General features: G+C 37.8%; 2 protein-coding genes across 3 annotated transcripts in view; one reads left to right on the top strand and one right to left on the bottom strand.

The window, feature by feature from the left end:
• LOC110947954 (activin receptor type-2A) overlaps positions 1 to 16,643 on the top strand; it is a 59,782-nt gene extending 43,139 nt beyond the window's left edge. For both annotated transcript variants that reach the window (XM_022189309.2, XM_022189311.2), the window contains 7 exons: positions 1,354 to 1,497; positions 2,802 to 2,945; positions 6,917 to 7,062; positions 7,151 to 7,265; positions 8,271 to 8,409; positions 8,495 to 8,625; positions 9,785 to 16,643. In XM_022189309.2, the coding sequence (XP_022045001.1) occupies positions 1,354 to 1,497; positions 2,802 to 2,945; positions 6,917 to 7,062; positions 7,151 to 7,265; positions 8,271 to 8,409; positions 8,495 to 8,625; positions 9,785 to 9,979 (1,014 nt within the window). In that variant the 3' untranslated portion in view covers positions 9,980 to 16,643. The remainder of the gene's footprint in view (positions 1 to 1,353; positions 1,498 to 2,801; positions 2,946 to 6,916; positions 7,063 to 7,150; positions 7,266 to 8,270; positions 8,410 to 8,494; positions 8,626 to 9,784) is intronic.
• A 3,494-nt stretch (positions 16,644 to 20,137) lies between these two features.
• On the bottom strand, positions 20,138 to 26,137 carry orc4 (origin recognition complex, subunit 4). The gene is made up of 14 exons (XM_022189308.2): positions 26,073 to 26,137; positions 25,274 to 25,342; positions 25,114 to 25,190; positions 23,658 to 23,748; positions 23,493 to 23,568; positions 22,966 to 23,051; positions 22,836 to 22,884; positions 22,525 to 22,676; positions 22,268 to 22,441; positions 21,364 to 21,450; positions 21,042 to 21,150; positions 20,863 to 20,958; positions 20,664 to 20,731; positions 20,138 to 20,587 (listed from the first exon to the last, which is right to left on the bottom strand). The coding sequence occupies exons 2-14, from the start codon at positions 25,328 to 25,330 to the stop codon at positions 20,405 to 20,407; spliced, it is 1,305 nt and encodes a 434-aa protein (XP_022045000.2). The 5' UTR covers positions 25,331 to 25,342; positions 26,073 to 26,137; the 3' UTR covers positions 20,138 to 20,404.
• Positions 26,138 to 27,897: the final 1,760 nt, after the last annotated feature.

Raw genomic sequence — 27,897 nt, 5'->3', positions numbered from 1 at the left:
TGTCAGGACAGGTGGTAAAAAGCAAAAGCCACTTCTTCCTCCGTTTTACTGCTCGTGCGGTTAAATGCTCTTCGGCTTTGGCTGTTAGCGCCGACGTAGCTCCTTCCTCACAGCAGGATTACCACTGATTTTTTTAAGGAAGGTTGGGTGTCAGAGCATCGGCAGTAAAACGCACCTTTTATCCCCAACCCGACCGAAGATAACTCATCGGTTTGAGTGTTGTCTCCGCCTATTAAATCTCCTCTGTCGCTATCTGCAGCAAACCTTGTAACTCAAAAGTGGGGGCTTTTTATGTGAGGTTAGGAAAACAGACTCGGATTGACAAGCGTGCACTTTTTGATATATTATCACAGTGTGCGAGAGGATCCTGTGGGCCTCGGGGTCCTGAAACTTGCTCCAGCTTATCAGGCACCTTGTAAGCCTTCAGTTCAAGTGAAAACATGAACGTCTTTTTCCCTTTTCCACCGGCACAGGCATGGAAGCAAAGTCGAGATTTTGCAGCGGCATATTTGGTTTCATCAAAGGCCATCAGTCATTTGCTAGTCTTTCTCCTCTACCTTTTATCCTCTGGAAATGTGACTCCCTCGCTGCATGCTTCTTTTTAACCTTCCCCTCCTCTCTCTCTCCTCTCGCTCTCCCTGTGCATCGCTATCCTCGCTTGCCCTCTGTCCTTCTCTGCGAAGTCACATGCGAAAGTGATCGGCTTAATCCTGATCACCAGCTGTGTTTAACCTACTTTGGATTTGGAACACTTGGCTTAGTTGCTTTCACTTTTGTTTATGTGGGATTAGCATGAATACATAGCGTGAGGTTTGACCCGACGACGGCGGCTAAACGCCATGATCGAGCCTCAGATCAATAATTAACCCTCTGCTTTTGCATGCCTTGCTCAGTGGCAGTTCCCTCAGCTGCTGTTCGAATTCGAACTGGCAACCTTCCAGTTACAATCCTGTTTCTGTGAACTTGAACAAATGCAGCCCCGAGGGGTTTAATTGAATTCTTAATGAATGAATCTGAACCCTGCTCGGTATGCATCGTCCTCGCTGCCAGAAAAACTTCACACCGATAATAATACTCAACCTAAACACGCAGCGCCTCCTGGACAGGACTTTCCAAACAACAGAAATGTAAAATAAATAAAGAAACGGCGCCGTCACATTAAACAAGTCTATAAATATGAGTTGTAAGATTTAAGATGTGAGGACGGTGGTGGTTCTGCTGGCCTAAGCTCCTCAGGCGTGTTGACGCCGAGCCAAAAGCCCGGTCACCTTCAGCATAAGCCAGTGCTATTTTAATGCTCTGCAGAAAAAAGAATAAAGAATAACACTGTCCTCTGTGTTTTTTCTTTTTTAGGATCCCGGACCCTCACCCCCGTCCCCCGTTCTGGGACACAAACCGCTGCAGCTGATCGAGGTGAAGGCCAGGGGGCGCTTCGGCTGCGTTTGGAAAGCCCAGCTGCTCAACGAATATGTGGCTGTGAAGATCTTCCCCATACAGGTAATTTTCTGGAGAAGAATTTAGAGCTTTTAAAGTGCTTTAACCCTCTGAACCACAAAAATTGCAAGAACGATGCCGTTTATTAGAGTTTTAAACAGCAAAAACAGCAAAAATACTCAGCTTTCTGATGGTTCTTAGAGTTGTTGCCTGTGATTTTCGTTTTGTCGAGAAAATTAACCAAATCTAAAGTAAAAATCATGATATTTTAATCATTTTGTTCTCTATGTGAAATAAACTATTGACTGTAAACAGGCTTCGTAAAAACAAAACATTTCTGCAAGTGACAAAGATTGAGGGACTTCTCGGCTGAACTGCAGGCGGTGTATTGAAAGAAAGTAAAAAATCAAAATGCAAACTAGATAACTGTCGTATGTAGAGCCACCATCTTTCCCTGCGTCTTTACACCTGTGGGGAAAAAAATGTTGTACATGTTGATTTCTGTTTTTTCCCAACTTTTATAAATGCAATAATGCCATATGTGACTTTTAGTATTATGGGGAAAATGAGCTAAATCTAAGCTTAAAATCGTGATATTTAATCACTTTCTTCTACATGTGTTGCCACAAATAAAGCATTTGCTTTAACCAGATTCTGTAAAAGACAAAAACACAATCTACACAAATAAAAATGCAAACCGTTAGATATCAATAGTATGTGGAGCTACCATTTTTTGCACCGGTGTTGCCAACTCATGTGAACGTATGAAAAATGGCTGTACATGTTCAATCAAAAAAATTCAACTTTGGAAGACCATCGCTGCAAGAATAGCCGTAAGAAACCTCAAAAAAATGCTCCAAATTTCAGCTTGAAATTGTGATATTTCGTCAAAATCACTTTGATGTATGTGCTTCCTTTAAAAAATTGCCAAAAATAAAACATCTGCAGGATCTAAATTCTACAAAACCAAAAAAATTATGCAGTTATTGTTGCAGCTGTGAAGCCATTACTAATTCAACTGCAACCAACAATCATGACCAAAATTCTGAGAGTCTTCAGCTGAACTGCAGGACGTGTTTTGACAGAGCAAATAAACTGGAAACCAAGTAAAAATGTAAGCACGCTTTAAAAGATAAATAATCAAAAATATCCAATTTTTTTAAAACAAATATTTAGAAAACCTACATTTTACTGGACTTTATGTTGCCGTAAAAATGAGCTAAAACGGCCTGTTTTTCAGAGTGGTAATCATCATTCCTACCACTGCTCTTCCTCTGTCATGTTCCCTGTTACTGATAATTGAGCTGATCAGGTGTGCTGATATCTGTAAATAACATCTGCACCTCTGCCTCTCTGCTCTCGTCCAGGACAAGCTGTCTTGGCAGAACGAGTATGAGATGTACAGCGTGAGCGGCATGAAGCACGACAACATCCTCCACTTTATCGGCGTGGAGAAGAGGAACAACAACCTGGACCTGGACCTGTGGCTCATCACCGCCTACCACGACAAGGTACGCTGTCAGGGATGCAGATATCCCACCAGCAAACTGCTGAATTTAGCCTTTTATTTATTGACTCATTTCTCAACATAGACTCAAGCAAAGGAAGCTACGCCCTTCTACACACGACGCAGTAGCTCTCATGTAGAAGTTTTATACTCCTCAAATGTGAAATCTACACCTGCAGCAGCATCTAAGGTTGATTTTAAACCTGACAAGCTGAGTTAAGTTAGCTTTAAATCAGTGCTGTGGACAAATTACAGTTGTAGCAGCCGTGCAGAGGCCTCAGAAGGAAGCTTTTGTTGTTCCTGTTGCATTCATGAATGAGTTACATAAACATTACGAAAAATAAAAACAAAAGTAGATTTATTTCCCACATATTCTGTGTAAACACTGCCTGTAGTTCAGCCAAAAACAGTTGGACGCAATTGAGTCACTTTTGGATTCGTAGTTGCTACAATGAGTGCTGAATTTTTTAGTTTTTATACATTCAAGTCATAGCAAACTGTTTACTTTTGACAAATTATTACATGCAGGATAGGGGGATTTTAACAAAAATATTTCCTATATAGGGTTTAGGACTATTTGGAAGATTTTTACTCATTTTTTTGACAATATTTAAAAGAATTTTCTTGCCAAATATGGGGAATTTTTTTTTCAAAATAAAACTTTTATGGGAAACTTTTAAAGAATTATTGGAATTTTCTTCCTGAAGGTTTTTGCAAATTTTCAGAAATTTGGGGAATTTTTTGCTGAATTTTTGAATTTTTTTGTCAGACAAGGAAACAGTATTTTTTGGTGCCCCTAAATGAGGAAAACAGGAGGATTAAATCCACTGATGGACTTCGAAGTTCAGGGTTTTAATTATTAAGAATAATTAACTAATTGGTGAAATAGTCAATAGATTAATTAGCAGATAAATAGTTGTTAGTTGCAGCCCCAGTGACGAGACAGAGAAGGGATTGTTTTAGAGAATGAAGTTGGTTAAGTCTCTGCAAGGAGATAAAAATCTGTTTTCAAGTTCCAGACAAATAGAAACTCCTGGACCGGCTTCCTGCAGACTCGTGTTTTCCAGCAGCAGTTTGCTACTTGTGCTTGTAAACAAATTCTGATTTCCCGCCTGATTTCTCCCACTAACCAGGTTTTGTTTGTGTCGCTGTAAAAACAGTTATAAAGTGTTCTTTGCTTTCTGTACACAGACTTAGAAACCTCCGGGGCGGCCGGCTAACCAAGTCGTAAACGCTGGAAAACATGCATGAAACCATCACGTTGTATCGATTCTGCTCGGTGCTTTAAGAGCTGATCTGTAATTACAAGATCTCTCACGCGGTTGTTTTTTATTTTTTTGTAATTTGTCTGAGCTCCGTTCGCCCTGATGTGCTTCACTCTCCCTCTCAGCCACAGTCTTTGTAGCTTTCGGGGCTTTTAAGTGCCTCTGTGTTTTGAGGGTCATTACCGGCGAAGTGGAGAGCGATTCCTACACGCCTCGCTTGCCTGAACTTCCCAGTCAGACCGAGGATTTGAATCTGCATGCTTAAAGGAGCCCTCGTTGCGTGAAGAAAGGTTGAAAAATTAAAGCTCGTGGGTGTGGCGGTGAGACCTTTAATGGCAACAATGCGACGCTCGGTGAGTGGGTTTAAAGGAGCTTTTAGAGGCAGCACGCTACCAGAGATGTACCAGCAGCTGAGAGCCCTGTCAAACATGCGCAGTGATTATTCTTGCGAGCTTTAAACTGACCTACAAAGTGAGCAGGTGTCAAAACGTTGGGCTGAAACCTCGGCTTGTGTAACGCAGCTGGAGCTCTGATTGCAGAGTTCAGCGTCTCCTTGACAGCTGATTTATGCCTCGTTGTTTGATGCATCTAAGCAGCTTTATGCATCTGTAGCAGCAGCGGCGTCGGCGTGCAGCGGCTTGTTTTAACCGAGACAAAAACTCCCCGTTAAGCTGATGTGATTGCATTTCCAAACAGCGCACGATAAATAAACCCAGGGATGAAACACAGAAGGTATAAACACACAAGCAGGAAGGCATTAATCCTGATAGATTGCATTATTTCTCTACATCTGTTGGAGCCGCCTGCCCTCTAGTGGCCGCTTCATGCAACTGCATCTGTCTTTGGCCTTGCTGGGAGTGACCTTGTATTACACTGACATACATTATGTAAGAGCAAAGATGGTGCACAAAGGATAAGGAGGTAAACAGATGCAGCTCCAACGTCAAAGCACAACTCTCAGCTATTACGATACACAATAATTCTACATTTACACTGCAGTATTTACTTCAAAAGTCTAAAAAATGATGTAATGAAGCTCAGTGCATGCAAAAATCAAAGCTGCATCTCTGCAAAGAAGTCAACTTTGCTGATAAAGACACTCAGCAAACCTGCCCTCGATAAAGACTGAGATAAAGAGCGGGGATCGAAAGGCACCACGGCAAGCAGATTAATGAATCACATTTATCAGGGAACAATAAACGAGTTGGTTCGCTGACAAAGGCGACCGAAGGACATCAACTGAGGTTTCTAGAGGGACCCTGAGTAGGTGGTGAATCTTATTCGGCGCCCCGAGCTGGAATATTCAGCCCCAGCTCGTCGGAAACATGCCGATATTTAAATCTTCAATCAAGCGAAAGTCAGACGTGTGTTATTATGGCTATACTGTGGAGTCAAAATACAAATACTACCCACAAGCGTCAGTGAATTTCCATCCCATTAGGGATATTGCCGTTACCATGGAGATGTTGCATTTTCCAGAGAGGTGGGAATCATCACAAATGGCCCTTCATTATACTATAATTTAATACTTTTGTTCTGTTTCTGTTGGAAACACTTGTAGAGGAGGTTATCAAACATGTAAGCTTACATATAGATGTTTTTATACAGCTTTTTAGGGCCGTCAGTGTTGCCATGTGTATTTATTTATTTGGTTTCTAGCATAACAGTATTTTGAAGTGCATATTATAGTTACATTTTATGAGGATTTATCACTTAAAAAAGCATTTTTGTTGCATCATTTGCTCATTTTAAAGCTAGCGTTTAACTAAGTGAATGGTGCGGTGTCTTTAGTGAAATATGGCAATTAAAATTACATAAATCATGCAAACACAAAAAATCTAAATAGAATTTTTTTGATTATTTTACAAAAATTATAAAAACTAGGAATCAACATGTGCAACATTCTTTGAAGTGTCCACAGCTGATTTTTAAGATTTTTTAAAAAAATGAGACATGTAGAATAATGTGAATTTGATGAAATATCGCGATTTTAAGTTGCGATTTGCTTAAGTTTACCAACAGATATGTGCTTAAATACCCAGTAAAGGGAAAAGCTACATCATACAAATCTCTCTGATATGACACTTTCTAGCTCTGATTTGTGGCATTTAGTGAGGCGTAATAGCAGTTTTTTAAAGCTTTGTAGTTATTATTATAGGGCACACAACCAAAAATGAGTTACAGATTGTAATATGTTGTCGAATTTTTCTTTATTTTCAGCTGAGATTTGGTTCATTAGAAAAATAGCCAAACAATGATAAAAATTGTGATATTTTGTCAAATTTCCGACATTATAAGCTTTGATTTGGTCAATTTTTCTGATGGAATCACCCAAGAATTAAAAAAAAAACACATTTATTTTTTGGAATCTTTAGTTTTGTCCAGATATTGAGATATTTTGTGACAATTTCCTTTATTTTGAGATTAGATTTGTTCAAATTTATTGACTGAATCACACATTACACAGGGTTAGTGCAATTTGGCTTCAGTTTTCTCAGTTTTTACAGTTTCAAGATAGAATTAATGATGTAAATTTGGCATTTTTGATGAAAAGATAACATAGTTTTGAGGTTTATTCTCATGAATTCCCTCAAACACTAAAAAATACCTACAGATGATAGTTTTAATGTAGAGTTTTTGCTTTATGAGGATTATTGAAGCTGCAAACTACATGCTTAATGTGTATTTCCTCTGTTTTTTCCCTCTCCAGGGCTCTCTGACGGACTACCTGAAGGCCAATGTTGTTTCCTGGAACGAGCTGTGCCACATTGCCCAGTCGGCGGCCCGCGGACTCGCCTACCTCCACGAAGACATCCCCGGACACAAGGACGGCCACAAACCCTCTATCGCTCACAGGTATCAAGTGTTTGTGAACGAACAAATGTTTCTATCACGACGCCGGGATCATTTTGACACACTTTGGTGCTTTGTTTTTGTGTTTTAGGGACATTAAGAGCAAGAATGTGCTGCTGAAGAATAACCTGACGGCCTGTATAGCTGACTTTGGCCTTGCACTGAAGTTTGAGGCTGGAAAATCTGCAGGAGACACGCATGGACAGGTGAGGGATACAAATAAAAGTTACAAAATGTTCTTTATTTCTACCAGTACTGGTTTGTGACAGTGTCCAAACACTCCTGCAGGTGGCAGTGTTGCCCAGAAAGCTTTTATGTTTTAACTGTAAAGCTCTCCTCGTTTTTTGTTGTATTGTTTTGCATCGTTTCTTTCTTTTTAAAATAACTTTTTGACGTAAAAACATTTACCAGACACATGATAATCACCCATAAATTACAAGAAAACAAACCAAACTACAGGATCGTCCCTTGCAGTTATAATAATCGGCATTTGTTGTGCTTCCTACGGACAGATAACTACAAAATACAAAGAAAATAGATATTAGCAGTACCAATGATGTTAAAAGTAGGCAAAAATAATAGGAATTGTGATTAAAAACTAGCAGAGAAGAAAGGAGTTAAATTAGGTAAAGGATCTATGTGACCCAGCCTGTTTTCTTACTTTCAAAGCTGCGTTACTGGTTTTCAGGTGCAGAATTGAGTTAAGGTGGTAAAAGAAAATATACATAAATTCAATAATTTCCTCACCGAGGAGGGAAAGTTTATGACGGGCTGTAAAACGCACCCATAAACACAACCATAAATAATGCAAATCAGCTCAGAACACAGTGAAATTGTGATTACATGTCACCAAACAACACTTCTGATTAGCATTTGAAATATTTTCATTCCAGTGGCGTCTTTTGGTTGCGCCACGAGCCTAAACTTTTTCTCATTTGTCCCTTGTCTCTAGCGGTGTGTTTATGCATAATGCTTTGTCGTAAATTAAAGTGAAACTCCGACGGCATCCTTCCTTGCACCTGACAGATCGTTTATCAAGTTTTGAACCGATAGACCTCTTAGATATGTCTGGAAAGATTTAGGTTTAGATGTTTTTATTTTCCGTTTGCAAGTTGGACAAAAAAAACATCATCGTGCATTTCAGAGCCGTGTCCTGGTTTTATTTGTTGTTTCCATGCTAATGCTGACCTACTAAATTGTTTTGTTTGAAGGTGGGAACGCGGCGCTACATGGCTCCTGAAGTCCTGGAGGGCGCCATCAACTTCCAGCGCGACTCCTTCCTGCGTATCGACATGTACGCCTTCGGCCTGGTCCTCTGGGAGCTCGCGGCACGGTGCACCGCCGCCGACGGTGAGGCGTGAACAGAAACACGTCCAGTCCACGCTGCGTTGCTTTTGTTCCGTTTTTAATCGTGCGTGTGTTTATGTGTTTCCAGGCCCGGTGGACGAGTACATGCTCCCCTTTGAGGAGGAGGTGGGTCAGCATCCGTCTCTGGAGGACATGCAGGAGGTGGTGGTGCACAAGAAACTGCGACCATGTCTGAGAGACTGCTGGCAGAAACACACGGTGAGCTCTGACAACATGCTTTAGATTTTAGTAATTGACAATAAACTGACTTAACATTTTACTTAAGACCTTGCAGTGTTATGTAGAAAATACCAATGAATTATTCACATTGTTACCTGACAATATTACATGTAATCCAAATCTGAAACCTATTAAATGCTTTTTATTTAAAGAATTTTAATTCACGTGACAAATTAAAATATCAAAGGTAGAACCCTACAATATTAAAAATAATTAAAATGGATCCAGCTAAAACTCAAGCCCAAGACCTTCCAATACTATAGATAATACACATAAAAAACCCTTGACTAATTCAAATATTAGGATCAAACAACCTAAAATATTATATTTATTTAGATTTGCCAAACTATTTTCTATAATATTATTTAAATTTATTTTATTAATTTATATGTTAAGACTCTACATTACTATTTACTGTACAGATTTACATGATACATTTAAATATTGGGGGTAAGAACCTATAATATTATGTATCATTTAAATTTACTTGACTTACTTACATAATTAAGTTAAGCTTCATAAAATATTATATATAAATAAGATTAATTTACACATCAAATTTAAATACAAATGGTCTGATCCCACAATCTTATATATAATAAAGATGTATCCAACTAGTTTAAAATTCAAGATGAACACCTTACAATATCATATACATATATACCTGACTAATAAAGCATTTTAGGATCAAGAACCTACAATATTATATATTATTTCAATTTACTTAATTACTTTATATATTATTACTTTAATTTGAATTTACATAACTAATTTAAACATGAAGGTTATGATTCTACACATTCATATGTATCATATTTATTTACACATTTCAATAGTGCACATAGGAACCTTCAATTTATGTGTAATTTACCTGGCTAATTGAAATATTACAGTTAAGACCAATCCGTATGCATATATTACAAAATTACATGACTAACTGAAGTAATAAAATTGCAACCTGACAATATGGAAAACCCAACAAATCCAAACAGGAAATAACCTTCAGCAGAACCAGGTTCAGGGAAAGCTGCAGATGGGAGGTAGGGAAGAATATCAGAGACACCAGACAACTAATAAGACGATGTAGACCCACCAAACCAAACATATCTGCCTTGCTCTAATGCTGGTCGTCCTTCAGGGTCTGGCCATGCTCTGCGAAACCATCGAGGACTGCTGGGACCACGAGGCCGAGGCTCGGCTGTCCGCTGGCTGCGTCGAGGAGCGAATCGGCCAGATGCAGCGCCAGGCGCCCATAATCGGCCCCGAGGAGATCGTCACCGTCGTCACCATGGTGACAAACGTGGACCTCCCACCCAAGGAGTCCAGCTTATGATCAGCCAATCAGACAACGTTGGATGCGGAAACACGGATCAACACGAGGGGATAAACAGCCGACCCTGGTTGGTTGGCTTAGTGTTTTGTTTTGTTTTTCCTTTTTCTTCGTTTGCATTTTTGTCTGTTTTTCCTTTTCTCTCTTATTTTTTTCTTTTAAGTGCAGGCCGCTACTTGCTTTTCAGGAAACACCCTGCGCCCACCTCACCACATCAGTTAATATCCACCTCATTTTTGATATGTGTGCCTGAGGAATTTTAACATTTTATCGGTCAAGACGATTCAGGAGATTTACCGCGACAAACGACGTCACCGTGCCGTGACCATGCTGGGACGACAAACTCTTTTATCATGTATTGTTTTTATATACATACACACACATAGGAGGGTGACCTGTTCTGCTCGGTTTTCTACGGAGAGAGAAGATCTTGCGGAGAAATTTCACAGAACTCTCAGTACATTTTAGTGTAAAAAAAAAAAGAGAAAAAAAGACGAGCGACCTGGCTCTTGATACATTTGCTGTTTTCTTGTGTGCGTTTTTTGAAGAAACGACTATCGTTCTGCCAATAAGCAACGGCTTCTGAATGTTTATAGTGTAATGCTGCTGTACATAGTGTATTATGGACCCAGACAACTTGGTAATCAAGCTTATTTTAAAGGGGGGACGGGGGAGGGGGGTCCATTTTCAAGCATTACGACGATAAAAACCATAAACCTCCTTCAACCAGGTATACCTCAGTTCAGATGGACACAGTTTAAATTAGTCCCTCTCCCTGTTCACGGTCATAGCTCACACTTTCCACAACCTTGGCTCTCCATGACCTCCAAACAACCTGCTGTCAGCCATGACGCTCATGGGTAATGTAGTCAGCAAAGCCTCGATATCCATGGCCATACACACTGTAAACACAAGTTTCTCCCTGTTTCCTCCCTTTTTCTCAAGTCTCTAGTTTTGCTCCACTTTGATTTTATCGACTTTCTCCTTTTGTTATTTTTGTTATTTTTTAGATTTTCTGACAATGGGATAAAAAAAAAGAATAACATAGCCCCATAATGAAGTTGTAAGTAATTATATTTTCCGTTTTGGTTTGCCGTGTCAACTGTCAACGGAGTAATTATCACTGACAAGCTTAATTTTGGTCATGAGATCTGGATTTATGGATTTCTATGTCTCTGGATTAGCGCTGGGTACCAACCAAGAATAATTCTTAATATTTGGTATCGCAACCAAGATGCCAAACTCTTGGAGCATCTTGTTCTTCTCATTTTGTGAAATTTGTCATCTGATTCTTTTTCGAAAAAGCACCTGGTCTGTTTATTTTAAGATATGAAGTGCAGTACCCAGCCCTACTTTGGAATTTGTATTTAGCTGAGCCAGCTTGCTTTTGATTTGATTGCACACATCGTTTATTTTTTCTTTTTTTGGATTACTATCAAGAGTTTCTGCTCTCTTTTGATACACCTCAGGAATCTTTGCTACTCACCACCCCCTTGCATCCTTCACCTCCTCCTCACCCTCACCTGTCTTGAACTGGAGTACCTCTTCTCTTGCTGACTCTTACGCTTCCTCTGTCTCTTTCTCGCCTCGTCTCGACTTGTGAAGGTTCAGCCGTGCTGTTGTGAAACTTAAATTTGAGCCATCATCTATTCAGTCTCTAGCTTCTGATTGAACTTTGCCTATTTATGTATGAAGAGTTCATTTGCAAAAACGGGTAACTCCGTTTTCAGAAAACTCATTTTTTTATTGTTTACTTGAGATAATAATAATAACAGTAGTAATTTATTTTTTCTCTATTTTGTCATGTAGTTTTCTACTGAGTCAAATCCACTGAACTTCAGTTTGATTGATATTTTCTCAAGTAAACAATAAAAAAAAAGTTTTCTGAAAATTTCTCAAAACGGAGTTATCTGTTTTTGCAAATGAACTCTTCATACACAGGTGTTTATTTAGAGCTAAGTCTAAGGCACCATCATCCTACCCATGCACCATTTGCATTTCCCCATGACTACTGAGAACAACAGATGAAGTAGAGGTAGGCCAGTGTCTCTCCATGTGCAAAACACGTTGCCCTCAACACCCAGTTGCAGGGGCACCGTTGCTGTATCCTGGGTTAAGCACTGCATTAGATGATTGCAGTTGTTTTAAAGAAATAAAAGCCAGTGTTTTTCTCTTCTATTGGAGAATTTGTGTAGTGCGGATGAGTCGCTTTTTCAAAACTGAGTAGAAACATATTCATATGGGCTAGTGGTGGATCAGCATTTTTGACTTTGGCCTACTGATCACAGGGTTGAAGCCCCAGAACCATCAAGCTGCCAATGCTGGACCCATGAGCAAGTCCCTTAACCCTCATGAATCTAACTTACTAACAGACAGGGAAATGCAGAAAGACAATTTCTCCTTACCAGATCAATAAAATACGATAAGTGACTAAACAAGTACTGCATCAAGGACTATAGCCCTTATGGATGTGTCCAACTGCCCCATTGCTGTTCTTTTTGTGGATGACATGGTTGGTCTAGAATGAGATCATGGATACAAGTGGCTGAAATTAGGTTCCTCTGTTGGCCTTAGAGAAGTGAGGAGCATGGGGTAGAATCGCATCCAATTAGGTTGCCTCCAGGGCAACTTCCTATGGAGGCTTTTACATTGGGAAAGTCTGAGGAAACTCCATTGTAGAACAGAACTTATTGGAGGGATTACATATCTCATCTGGCCTGAGAACATCTTTGGTTGTCTCCAGAGAAATTGGAAAACACTGCTGAGAAGAGGGATGCCCAGAGTAGCTTTCTGCCACTGTGACCCAGGGAAATGGATGGATGGATGGATGGATGGATTTATGGATGGATGGATGATACATGAGGCTAGTGGCTACTTCTTTGTCCATGTTGATCCAAACATCTGTCTCTAGAAGGAAGCCAAGAAATCCTGAACTCAGAGTCTGGTCAGCAAGTTAAGGAGTCTTTTAGTCTGTGTTGTGGCTTTCTTGTAAACTGGGCGGATTCGTGACGAACTTTTACGGTAATTTTTAAGTAAGACCTTTGTAGCCCCGGACAAGATGCTGGATAGCATAACTTTTCCTTATCATTTCGACCCACCCAGCTTTAGGTCATCAATTTTCACAAAACAAGTAAGTATTTCAGTCGAGCTTTGTGTAAGGAAAAGCCAGAGGCTCATTGGAGTACCATGTAAGAAAACACTTAAGGGTTCATCAGCAGAAAACAAACACCGGCGGTGTTCCTCAGGGAGCCTGTTCGGATCCTCTTGCATTTAAAAAAAACCCTCCTCGAAAGCTCTCTAAGAGCAGTTGCAATACTGCACATGTGATAACACAATCATCACAGTTTTCACAAAATAAGTCAGAATTTAAGACAAACTCCCACTTTAATGCCCCTCATGCAGCACTAAAACTAACGATAACCAAACAATCGCAGAGCTATCTTCAGTTCAGCGAGTCGAGACGAGGAATCTCTCTTTCTCTCTTTCATCCTGGTGCCATTTCTACGTCTCCACATTAGTTACTCTTGTAGATGTCAGGCAAAACGGATGTATCTGTCGCTGTTGTTGAGGCAACGGCGACATTTTTGAGTCTTTATTTCCTCTGAGGGACATTGAACACTGGTGCCGGCAGACCTGCAGTCTCTCCTCAAGCTTTGGGATGGTTTCGCGGGGCGCAGTTTAAGCTCAAGTGCCAGTGCAGATGTGGAAAATGTGAAGAAACTTCTTTTCACCAAACCAGTTCACATTCAGGACAGTAGTATTTTGAGTGCTGTAAAACTCGGGGAAGTAAGAGCCAGGGTTTACAAGTAAAACACTAAAAAATATAACTGATTAGTAATCTCTTGCACAAAATTTGGATAGGGGAGTCGAAGCTTCCATTCTTTTTGAGCACTTTCATGATCCCCAGTTTCATATCTATACAGTTTTTGGCCCAAATGGTTTAATAAGTTATCCTGACTGGCTTAAGGAAATTAAAATATTGACAGGAACTAAAAGGATTCTGAGAGTTAAGATTTGCTCAATAAAGGCAGGAGAAGTCCACCAAGTTTGAGATATCACTTCAACTCACGATATTGCAACAACACATCAAACCTGAAGGAAGTCAAAGCCATCATCTCGTTATTTACTTAATGTAGCACGAGTACAACATTTGCATTGCTTCCTAATGCTGCTCTGCTGTCTTTTAATTAACGCCGTCTACGAGTCCTCGTGAACAGTCAGGGACGATCAATACTGCAAACCCCAGCAGCCCTTCAATAAGTACTACCTCACTCGCAGGGATTTCTTTGGGGTAGAAAGTGTGGCAAATAAACCAAAACCATAACCAGGTTTCCTACAGTAGAAAAGGGATTCAAATTCTTGAGTTAACTTCACTTGTTCCCCATAAAGGCTAAAAAGAAGTTTCCTCATTTTTACCACGATGCATTTTCTCGTCCTATAAAGGGTTTTCATAACGACTGACCAACAGCAGAAGGATATTTCGACACAAACACATAAAACCCCACCAGTATTACCCCCTTTTTTTGCCCTCAAGTTTGTGTCCTCAAATTCTTTACAGTGTTTTAGCAGCCAAGTTTTTATAAGCAACCTGCCAAAGTGGCCGCAAGAGTCGACAAACTTTTCAGCCACAGCAAACACACTTGCTAGCATTTGGTTGGCGGTTTCGGTGGATGCCGGCGGATGTTGTTGAGTTTAAACAGCGCTCGCGAAACTGACCCAAACCGACAAATACCATTCAGGGATTCAGTACTATGCTTTTCTAAGTTCTAGCAAGTTATATGCAACCAGTGCCGCAAACTACCCTACACTTCTGTAGGACCAGCTGCAGGAGTGACTTTCAATACACAAACACACACACTTACACACACAAATAACTTGTAGCATTTTAATTTTTTTTTAAATAATCCGTGACCTTGCATATTGATATGTTGTATTTATTTTTTAATTTTACCGGCCTGAGGTTTTTGGGGATCAGAGCTCAGGTGCAACTTGGAATAAAGTTGGCACGATTTTTTTTCTTTTTTTTTGGCGGTTGTCGGTTGGGGGGAGGGGGTGGGTGGGTTGTAATTCAGGAAATACTTTCATTAATTCAAAAAAGAAAAAAAAGATATAAACTGTAACATGCTTCTTTCAATTTAGTCTATGGACAAAAACGACCGAGAATGAATGTTTCTTCAGACTCCTGGATTCCAGTATTGTGTGTACTTTGATGGATTGAGCCCGGCCCCATGTAACTTTAGAGGGCTTTGCGTTTGGCTGGTTTCGTGTGATTGTGCCCTGTCCTGTAGGAAGCAGTAAAACCAGCAAATTGGGATTTCCACTCATACGCCTCTTGAGCAACCAAAAGTAAAGAATTGACCACGAACAAACCTCTTTATACAGCATCTTTAGCTCGTCTTTGTCCAATCTTCTGCCTGATGAAAGCAACCGGAGACGATCCTATCTGCCATTTTGCCAAACAAATCTCTATTCCGACTCATTTAAAGGTGTACGAATTGGTTTTCCCAGCGTGCGGGCTTTACGATTTTCTACCACGACCTCCTCCAGCCCAGCACCTCACATTGCTGTGCATATAAACTACCAGTGAAACATTTGTGTCTTGTTGCCCCGCCCCTCCCCACACTATTTTACGCAGTCTAGGATCTGTACAGACATGAGAACATAAATACCTGTATCAACTATATACTCTGAGCTGAATCTTTATAAGTGCGTGTTGAACTTCAGTGTTTCCTCTACATTCATTTATACTTTACTTGTGTTTCGACTCGGCCTGGCTGCATTTAATAACGGCCCCCTTCACTAAATAATGTTTCAGTCGAGCTTTGTGTCAGCTAAAAGCTAGAGGCTCATTGGAGTACCTTGTAAGAAAGCACTCAAGGGTTCATCAGCAGAAAACAAACACCGACGGCGTTCCTCAGGGAGCCTGTTCGGATCCTCTTGCATTTAAAAAAAAAAAAAAAAACCTCCTTGAAAGCTCTCTGAGAGCAGTTGCAATACTCCACATGTGATAACACAATCATCCACTACAGGTATTTCATTCCAGCACCTCCTCCTTTTTCCCCACTTCTTGGTAAGAATTTTAGAGGAAACATTGAACTCCAGTGACCTCGCCGCTGAGACCGTCTTGGCTGCAAGATGAGTCCAGTTGCCAGGCCTGAAATTTCTACGAAAAGACAATAATGAAAAAAAAAACACTACAAGCGTTTTTGACCCCACATTTCTCGACGCTCTGGAGTCGCAGCGCTGATCCAGGATACGGTTTTCTAGTCAGTAATGATGTTCACAAGGTTTTTTAAGGCCGGAAACTTCAGTGGGTTGCGTCTCTTAGCGGTTTCTTTACTCCTGATACACGTGACTGTATGTTGCCGACTCAAAAATAATGTGAAAATGGAAAGAAACTGAGGTCTGTAATTTCAAACCGGAAAGTGTATGAAGTACAACAGAAGCATCCCGCTGGGTTTTGTTGAGCAGGAGTGAGTCTTTACCAGCTCCAGGGGTTCTCATCCCTTTGAAAAGTATTATAACGGAGGAAAGCCTTAAGAAACCCGGAGTTCGTTATCTCACAGGAGAGAAGGGATCCCTGATCAGCGCTGGGACTCTCAGCCAATGGTTTTTATCAGCTGAAGTGATCCACGTGATGTAAATAAATGTGTTTTTAGATTGTGAATGTTGATGTTTTTCTTTTTCTCTCTCATTGAATAGCATTTCGTGTTCAGTTTAGAATTTCCTGCCAACTAAATTTGGTTCTAATTCAATAGAAAAATGTTCCTTTTCCGTCTCAAATCATCGGGGTCCTTCTGCTCAATCCATCTCTGATTTGTTCAACTTTTTTTGTATCATAAACTCAGGAAATTTAAATTGGTATCTATGACATCTTAGCTTGATATATCAAATATTTTCTGAGGCTTTTTTGCAAATTGAAATGCTAGGCAGTTTGAACGACATGTTCAAATAATCTCCGAATATGAGTTGTGAGTCAGTATGAAAAGTCAAATTAACAAAAAAAAGATAATTTCGCAGTCTAGTAGGGATATTTTCTGATCTAAATGTCACAATAATAGAAAACTAAACACATAGAATACTTTTTATATTAAATACTTGGTCACAAAAATTGAGTAAAATGTAGTATTGTTGAATTTTCATGACTGATTGAGCAGATTTGGCAAGTTGTACCACAAAAACAAAAGTATTTCTGAATAGTCTGATCTGAGTATTAAAACGGTTCTAGAAATAGTATTTGATAAATCAGTATAATCCATATTTTATGCTATAAATTTCAGGCAGATCAGAAACGGTTGAGCAGAAATTGCTCTAAAAATTAATAATTTGAGATGAAACAACCCAAAAGTCCATTTAAATCCAAGTTAAGAGCCTCTTTCGGTTGGTTTTTAAAAAAATATAACTTTATTTTATAGAGGATAGGACAGGAAAAAGATGCTATGTGGTGATTTAGACACAGAATTATCATATAGTTTGCCCAGCAGGGCAGCACATGTAGCAGAGCTGAGCAGACGGTGGTGCAGTCAAGCAGTGTGTTTATGGTAAGTTAACTAGTTTGTGCAATACGTTGCTGGGAGTTTAATGCTGCATCATAAAGTTCTGCATGTCTATTGAAACAGAACAAAATGACCAGAAGGAGGGAGAACTCAGAAATGTCTTCTGTGCTGAATGACTCCAGTTAAACACCAGTAAGTTGAATTTCCTTGATTAGTGTATAAAAGACTGGCATAAATATGTCCCACAGGTGTATCCTACACTTAGATTCATTATTTATTGCATATTTCACTATTTACAATCTTAATTTGTTTCCATAATTACACAGGAGGCAGTTCAGCTGAGTCATGGATGGCTTCACGGTTTCACCAGGAAGCACAGAATTTTTAGTTTTTTACAGATTCTGTTTCGTGCAGTTATTTTTTGACAAATTTTTAAATGGGAAGTGTAGACTTAAGGGATTTTCACGAAATAGCTGAGATTTCAATGAAATCATGCAAATGGATAGTTCAGGAACCATTGGAAAACTTGAAAATCAAACAGTTCATGCTGTTTTTACAGTTTCTGGCCCTGATAAATGGTGTCATTTCAGCAAATAAAATAAAAAAAAAAGATGTCAATCAAATCTATTCGCAGGTCCATGGTTTCAGATTTTAAAAAGCAGTTAAAATAACTTTAGTATTAACTTTTTTAACCTTCAACTAACCAGATAAGTCAGACTGAGGTCGGAATCTGTGCAGGGAAGTCGTGACCATTAGTGAGCATTAAACAAATGTTTCAATACAAAAATAAGACAAAAATGATGTTTAAAAGGAGGCAGCATTTATGCTAAATGAACTGAAAATAATGATCTAAAAGTAAAATTAGCAGTGAGTGTGGTGCAAGTAAAATGCTAAAAATAATATATCCCTGTAAAACCCACTGTTGCAAAAATACATCAATTTTATTTTTTAATTAGTATTTTCTATGATATATGCATATTCATTTTTTAGCACATTTATTTCTATTTTTCACGTATATGTATATATATATATATTTGCAAATTATTTTTCTATATTTGGGTTCATAATATTATTATTATTATTATCAGTTTTTTTAATTTATTTTTGCTCATTTTGGGTCTTACAGGGTTAAATCTACTGTAATTAGGAATGAAATGATCCTGACCGATGCTGCAGTTTGTTTACCGTCACATCTTTGTTGAGAAACTCTTCAGTCCCAAAAATGTCTTTTTAACATGGTGTCAATAAACCTGTTAACTGCAAATATGTGCAGAAAAAATGTGTCCAAGTGAGACGAGGATAAAGAATTTTTTTTACACATCTAGAAGCGTCTGATGTGATGAAGTTGTTCCTTCAGAAGTGAACCAGCAGGTGGCAGCAGCTGGACACCTGGAGGCCCAAAATCCTGCAACTTTTCAAGGATTTCAGGTGAAATTTAGTAATAACTCGAGTTCAAGTGAAATAGACGTCTTGTTTGACTTGCAGTTGCTTCATACAATATTTTCAAAGATATTTTAAGCAGAATTTATGAATAATGTGACTAACAGTGACTTTAATGATGTTTAAAGCTAAAATAACATTTTAAAGTGTCTGACAAAATCTGTCAGTAATTACAGATAAAATTAGAAGTTATTTGTTTTATTTGACTAACAATGACTCTAAAGAACATGTTTAATGAAAATTAGAGCAAAATGTTTTAATAATTTAACTAACAGTGACTTTAATAATGTTTCAGGCCAAAATGTAATAATATGGGTTCAGATTAGATCCAGGTTTTGACTCGCAATAACTTCATAATATCTTCAACAAAATGTATCAATAATTGGGGTTAAAATGAGAAACTATTTGTTTTATTTGACTCACAATGACTTCAAAAATGTATTATTTTATTTTATTAAATAGTAATAATTTGGACTAAAATTAGAGTCTAGATATTTTATCTGACTCATGATTATTTCAGAAAATATTTTTAGTGATATTTAAAGTCAAATTTAAGAGTAATTTTTGCTAAAATTTACATTTCTCCAATTAATTTCATGAAAGGAAGTATTTCAGACAGACTTTAAGAATATTTGTTTTAAAATTAGATTTTTGTCCGACTCAATGATTTAATTAAAAATCTTAATATTTAAAACAAAATATCTTTATGAGCTAAAACTGCATAGTAGATTATTTTTTTCTGATGCAAAATTATTTAAAAAAATATTTCAATGGGATAAAGCAAAAGTTGTTTATAATTTTGGTAAATTAAACACTGGGTAATATGTTTGACTTACATTATTATCAACCAGTCGGCTCTTTATTTTATCAAATGAATGTTCTCTAAAATTAAATAATATTAAATTAAACTTATTAAATTCAGAACTTTCTAATATTAAAAAAATCAGTCCGATCCAAGCGACACTGTGTTTCGTGTGGCTGTTTTAATGATTATTTACATTTTGGATGAGTTGTTTGGTCGCTACAATGTCTGAAAACTTTGAAAAATGTCCATGGTTGTTTCCTAAAGCTAAAAATATTCAGTTTACTGTCACAGAAACCAAAAACATTTACATTTCAGGAGCTAAAATCAGGGAATTTAGATGTTCTTTTTTAACAAAATGCTCAAATTAAGAGATTATCAAAATAATTGGTGATTAAAGAAATACTCTTTTAAAATAAGAAGTAATGCAAAACAGTTTATTTATCACTTATTTGTTCATTATCATTTTCAGTAGCCAGCTCCAGAACAAACCAGACGGTGATAATCCACATTTGTCGCTTCGTGAAGCTTTTTCTCGTCACAAACCTCCGGCTCGTTTTGATGTGAGAAACACCAGAAACTTCACCGACGTCTTTTCATGTGAACGTCCAAACAATGCGGGGAAAGTTTCACATTTTTTAACCACAATTCTGATGCAGAAAAGGTTGTACAAAACCCTCTAAAGTCAAGCTATCCGAACGCCGACATGGCCCACTGCTTGATGTCAGTGGGGCATTGTGGGTATTTCTGCAGCGCCTCCATGATCTGACTGTGGTCCAGCATCAGCCTCATCAGCTGGAACTCCTTCTGGGTTTTAGAAGAAGATCCGTCGACCGGCCGGATCAACTCCAGCTGCTGCAGATGTTCGAAAGCCTGGAGACGACAGAGAAGTCGGTGAAAGTCTTGAGCTTTGACTGTTTTCTCAACATTAGGAGCTGTTTTTACTCACCTTCATGACGACAGGCTGCTCAAAGTTGTACATGGAGTTGGACTTTCTCTGTAGAAACTTCTTAAACTCTAAATTAGAGACAAATAAAAAAAAGTCAATCATTTAGAAGTGAGAAAAGCTGCAGTATGTTACCAAAACTGGAAAATAACAACAGTAACCGATTTGTGTAAACATGGCCTGCAGTTCAACTGAAACTGACCGTTGTGAACCATCTGCAGGTTGAACGGCTCTCCTTGGTACACGTCGTTCAGGTGTTTCATGGCGATGATGAGGCAAAGCTCCAAGATCGACAAACCTGCAGACACAAATCTGAGTTATCGACTTTTCAACTTTCCACAGCGAGCTTCCTGAAACATTTTCGCTCCTTGAAGTTTTTACCGTGCAGCATGTTGACCTTGGCATCACAGAAACAAAGTCGGCTGGCGTCCAGCAGGTCGGCCGCTTTGATGGAGGGTTTGGAGACGGAGACGCGACTCAGACACAACATCTGGACAGATATGGGACAAAACGAGTCATTTTTCAAGATGAAACGTCTAAATTCTCCGATTCCAGCTTCTGAAATGTGAATGTTTTCTGGTTTCCTTCCTTTTCCATGACCGCAAACTGAAGATCTTTGGTTCTGGGAAACACTAATTGACATTTTTCACTATTTTCTGACAAAATGGAGAAAATATTTGAAATTAATCCCACTTTTTCTTACCAGCAGCATGTGCAGAGAGCGGAAGTCTTTGCTGGAGTTGAAGTGTCTCTGCAAAGCTTCTTCCACTGATTTGTCTTCACACAGAGTCTGAAGAAAAACAAAGAAACAGAAGAAAAATCAAACTCTTCCTCGTTTCACATTTTCTTTGAACACTGAATAGTAATTTCTCGCATTCTGAGTTTTTATCCACAAATTTGTTCATTTCCGTCACGGATTTGTGGCTAAACTGTCTTTAATTATGTAAAAAAGTTTTTGACCAAATTTCAGTCATCTTAGACAGATTCAGGAGTTCTCTGGGTGTAATTTCTTTGATTATTTCTTTCATACAAATAAAAAAAATGGAATTAACATGGACCGTGTTCACAGTCCACACACAAAGGACTTGAAACTTGCTCAAAATAACTCAAAATAACTGTCCTTAATGAGTCAGAATTGTCCAAAATTTCCTGAAACTTGTCCACGATGACTTCAAATTAGTCTACAATTAGTTAGAAATCATCTAAAATGTGTATAAAATTACAGACAAAATTATAAAATTACTCTAAACTTGTCCGAATTACTTAAAATGGATCTAAAATGCATTAGATGTTGTCCAATATTAATTAAAATGTGTCTAAAACTATGAAGAAGGATTAAAAATGATATGAAATATTGAAAATCAGTTAAAAATGATTTGTTGTCTTAAAGGACTTGAAACTTGTTCAAAATAACTCAAAAACTGTCCAGAATGACGAAGAAATGATCCCAAAATAGCTCAAAATGGTCCAAGACAGTTCCTGAAATTGGTCTAAAATGGCTCTAAATGTCTAAGATGATGGAAATTATGTCAAGAAGGACTCAAAAATTCTCCAAAATAACTCATATCTGTTCAAAATGCCCTGAAAATTGTCTAAAATGACTTCACCTGGACGCTGCTGTTCCAGTCCTGAGCGAAGCCGCGGTCGGTGAAGTCGTCCGGCAGGCTGAGCTGCGTTCGGACCGTCTGCAGGTACTGAGGGAAGCCGAAGCTGTTCAGCAGGTGGATCTGACGGTGGGAGAACCGAGACTTGACCCGTTTCTCCAGCAGCTCCAGAACATCCTGCAGGGAAACGAACCGTCACATGAAAACAAACCACCTTTAGTACGAAGCAGAGACTCGTGGAGGAAGAACCTGAAGCCCACCAGTCTGCAGGTGACGCCGACCACAGCGACGGGCGTCTGGGCCGACTGGGAGACGTCGAACAGGTTGTAGAGCAGCGTCTGGTTCTTGTGGTGGGCGAACAGGTCGAACTCATCCAGAACGAACAGAACCGGACGGCTGCTGCTGCGATCACCTGCTCAGGAGCATCAAATGTAGCTTCAGGGTCTCGGGTTTAGTTTATTTATCTCTTATCTTGGACTCAAAATATGATCAGGTCTGAAAAGATAAAAATTTCTAAATTCAGCCTGAATATTTTGCAGAATTTAGTTTTTGGTGATTTAACTCCTCTCACCTTTCTTTAACGCCTCCAGCAGAAAAGCCAGATTCTCTGCAAAACTTCCCTGAAATGAGACGGAAAGGTTTTTTTTTTTTTTCATTTCATTTCCTAAAATCTGCTCATAAAACTCCGTCTGGACACTCACAAACACTTTATCTCCGACTACGTTCTCCAGGTTCAGCTGTCTGGTGATTTCTTTCAGCGCTATTCTGTCGTCAGTCTGCAGGAGACCTACAGCACAAAGACGGAAAAACCATTTGGAGACATTTATAAAACCAGACAAATCAGCGTGATGCTTTGAGGCAAATAAAATCTAAAGAAATTAAATGAAGACTGGTGTTGGTTTAAAATGTCTAAAAATTGAAAAATATGACCCAAAATTTGCCCAAAAGGCACAAAATTGCTCAAAATGACTTAGAATGTATGTAAAATGACTGAAATTAGTAAGAAATGACTTCAAACGTGTTCAAATTACTTGGAACCTGTTCAAAATGACTCAAAAATGGACCAAAAGGACTCAAACTTTGTCCAAAATGACTCAAAAATGGACCAAAATGACTCAAGATTTGTCTTGAATGAGCTGAAATTAGTCTAAATTAACTATATTTCACCAAAAATTACTTCAGAAACTAAACCAGAATTGTGAAGCTGCATACAGTCGTGTTTTTTTACCATTGAGGTGAACCTGCAGGAGGTTTTTCTGAGCTTCTTTCTCCTGCAGCAGATCTCTGAGGACACACTGGAGCAGCTGCAGACGACACAAAGACGATATAAACCTCCCAGGATTCAGAACAACACGCTAATCTTTGCTTTTTATTTCCGCACTTTGATCCTCACCATCGTCTTTCCGGCTCCTCTGGGTCCAACGATCAGCACCGAGTTACTTTCCCCCTGGACGGCCGAGCGCCTCAGCAGCTCCAGGAGGTGTCTGCAGGCACACAGCGTCACTACAACTCCCACAATGCACCGGGAAGCAGCTTTTTCATGTCTAACAAGGAGAAATCCTCAGCAGCACCTGGAGATCTAAACTGGGACATCGCTGTCAGCCAGGTGACGCTGAACTGGGTCACACCGGGAACCACAGATTCACGTTATCAGACAGCTTCCAACACATCCAGCCGCTGGAGCATCAAAATCTGAACCCAAACTGGAGCTGAGACATTTAAATCCAGCTAGTTTCATCATTAAATGCCTGACTTTTATGTTTCAGCTTCACAATTATAAGGATTTAGCGTGTATTCGTTATTTTAGATTAAATTATTCTAATATTTTCTCATTTTTCCCACAGTTACAGCTTATTAAACATATTCTAATTACATATTTTTAAATAAATATATCCTTGTTCCTTTTAAACTACAGGTTTAAATACAAGAATCAGGACACGAACACTAAATTTCCTGCATTCTGCTAAATATTTCATGCATTTGTGCCATTTCTGCATCAGTTTACATTTATTTATGTAAAGAAAAACACTAAATTCACAATACATTATAATATAATGCAGTAAAACTGTCCGAAAGGACTCAAAAATTGACCAAAATTACTCAAATTTTATCCAAAATGACTCACAAATTGACCAAAGTGACTCAAAAATTGATCAAAATGACTCAGAAATTGTCCAAAAAGACACAAAAGTTGTGTAATATCACTTCACTGTGTCTAAAATTACTCAGAAATTGATCAAAATGACTCAAAAATTGTCATGAAAATATTTGTTGTTTTTCAAATATTTTTCTCATTTCATCCATTTGAACTCCAAATAGGTTTTAAGTGCATTATCTTGAAAAAAATATTTTAAAAATCACCATAATGTTGTGATTTCTTAGAGCCAGAAACTGTAAAAAAAAAAAAAAAAAGAAAGAAAGAAAGAAAGAAAAAATTGCTGGATTTTCAACTTTCAGATGGTCCTTGAACTACTCATTCATATTTCATGAAAATCATTTTATGCCACATGTCTTGTTTAGAAATTCGCTAAAAATAAACCGTTTTCACTAACCAGATTCTGTAAAAAAAATAAAATTCTACACTCTTCTGTGTAATGGTGAAGCTTTTACTGACTCAGCTGTGATCATCAGTCATGTGACAAAAATTCTGTAAATTTGTGGTTGAACTGAAAACTGTTTACACACATCAGGCCAGAAACAAATAAATACTGCAGATGGAGAGTCACTATTTGGTTTTCCAGTAATAAACACTTGGATAAATGTTGGACATTTCAGTTTCTGTAAAATAAATCATCATCTTTTTGTTTTTTTAATGATTTTCCACAGTATAAAAGTGTTCAGTCACCTACCTGTATTGAGCCTCCAGTCCCTCCGGTCTGCCAGGAAGCTGCTGACAGCAAAAACGCTCCCTTAAAATGTGCTGCACCTGAAAATAAAGATTAAAACAAGTAATAAACAAACTGTTATGTGTCTGCAAACTAAAACTAAAGAGAATAAGTTGATGCAAACCTGTGTGATGCACTCCCCGATGGGCAGATGAACGTCTTTCACCTTCCTCTTACTCATGATGATGGGACTCTAAATTTTAAAAAAAACATCAGTTTACTGCACTTTAATGTAGCCTTTATTCTATTGAGCAGAAGCACAGTCAGTCATATATTCATATTTATACATATATAATGTGATATAAGTGTGCATTTAATCCATAATAGAAGTTGCAGTTTTGTGTTAATTAAATGCACAGTAAAGACAGTCTACGCCTTGCCAGTTTACACCAAACTCCAATCAAATATTCGTCAAAACAAAATAATATCGATTTATGACACATATGGATTAATGCTACAACATAAGTTAAGATTAAAAATAGAGCATCACAAAACACTTTGTAATTCGGCATATAGCTAATGCAACAATACCATCTGTGTCTACACAATTTTCACTTTATAAACTGATTTCACTGGCAGAGTTTAGAAAGAAGTCTCTACAACATGATATAATCCCTGATCTTTGAGCATGTAATTTATATGCCGAATTATAAAGTAAACCTTAACCATTTAGAAAAGCAGCTCTTTGTGTTCAAGACTGTGTTAATATAAGCTGGTAAGCAGGAAAACACTAAACAGGTAGAATTTATTAACGGAGTTTGGTGTCGTTCCGTCTTCACGTTACACTGATTGTCTCTGGAGCTTTTTAATAGCGCTGCATATTTAAATCTGCGACATTCTTCATATTTCTAGCTTTTACCGTGAAGTTAAAGGGAAATTAGTTTGTTAAATTGTGGATAAATACATATTAGAGACACACTTACCAAGAGAAAGTGGTGAGACTCTCAATCTTCGCGGGAATTCTTCAGCAGAGTGCAGTGACACTTCCGGGTTTGACTGGAACTCTACGCTGATTGGCTGAAATCCGACGGGCCTAGCATAGAATAGAATAGAATAGAATAGAATAGAATAGAATAATAATACTAAAAAGCAAATGTAATTGTTTTATTTTTATTTGATCAGTCAGAAATATTTACTGCCATATATATTTTTTATATTATACATATATTTATTAAAAAAATCTGTAAACTTACAGTTATTAAAAATGTTTTGTTCAGTTTTATTTTTAATTATATTTTCTACGCTGAGCAACAGTTTTAGAGAATTACTGAACTTTGTTTTAAGAAAAAAATACATTCATATTTTACTGATTTTTATTTATTTTTTAAATATTTTTTTAAAATATAGAACATCACCATTCTTATCATTTAATAAATAAAAAGGTCAAAGAAATATTTTAAACTCTGTACACATATTTTAAAAACTCTAAACAACAACAAAATTAATTATAAATAAATAATAATTCATTTGTTTATTCTTTAAAGTTGTAACAAAAAATTATATTTAATAGAAGGATTTACATCTTGAGCTTGAAAGAGCAGCTGGATGCAAGTTGAGTAAATGACAAAATATTAAAGGCTGACTAGCATATTGTTGCTTTTTCATCCTTTTTTTATCTGCCAATTACAAAAAATAATGAATTAATTACCAGATTTTAATTCATTAAGTAATTAATTTATTCATTATTTGTACATTTATTAAATTGCAGCTACAGACAGGATAGAGACAGAAAATCTTAAAAGATAAATTGACAATTTTGGTTTTGACAATAATAATAATAGAATATCATCCATTTTACCATTTTAAGAATATTTTTACTTAATTTGTTTTCAAAAAAACCTACACCACACAATGTAACCTACAAAAACAATAATAAATATATTTTATTGTTTATTATGTATTATTATTATTATAAACAAAGGTCCATTTAAATTATTATTCCAGAGGATGGATTAGTTGCAGATGGCAGGTATATTGTATTTTAAGTTTTTTCTTTTAAAAGTAAGAAGTTATTTGTTTTTTATTGTATCTTTCAGTGTTTTCAGCCAGTTGGGCCTCAAAAAGTCAGCTTGAGTGTTGATTAGTTCTAGAAATCATGTCTTAAATTTATGAAAAACCTTCAGCTACAGAAGCATATATACATAAACTCTAGTCTGAACTCAACAAATACTTGCACTTTTAGACAACATCTGTGTGTGTTTCAAAGATATCCCTGATTGCCTAAATGGAAGTTATTATATGCAATTATAAGTCGATGTTTAGATCTGTGAAGCCAAAACTGCCGCTCTGATGTTGATCAGATGATCTGAATGGATGAAGGTTTTCCTGCACAACATCATCTCTGACTCATTCAAAGCCACAAAGCAGGAGAAGAAGAAGAAGAAGCTCTGGAGGTACTTAAGAAGCTTCCTGCGGCTTTCTGGTTTTACTGAAAATAAAAAAAAGCAGAATAAACCACCAGATATCTCACAAATCGTCTGTGCTCACATTTAGCCTGTCACATTATTCTAAAATACAACCCTCAGCTTGCATCTCCAGCTCTGTGTTTGCCCTTAAAAATACATGAAGCGTTTCTTTCCCAGCAGAATTCATTTAACGTCTCCTCAGGTTTGACCTTCAGACGAAACTCAAGCGCTTGCACCTCGAAGCTGCATCTCGTTTTCACTTCACATCACTGAATTCTGCGTTTTTTTGACCTTTATTTATCTCAGGAAATTACTTTGCTGAATGTCTGTTTGTGCTTCACTG

Source organism: Acanthochromis polyacanthus, chromosome 22 (assembly GCF_021347895.1).
Source record: "Acanthochromis polyacanthus isolate Apoly-LR-REF ecotype Palm Island chromosome 22, KAUST_Apoly_ChrSc, whole genome shotgun sequence".
Taxonomy (NCBI): Eukaryota; Metazoa; Chordata; class Actinopteri; family Pomacentridae; genus Acanthochromis; species Acanthochromis polyacanthus.
Note: the sequence above shows the minus strand (reverse complement) of the source record. Positions and strands in the feature narration are given on the sequence as shown.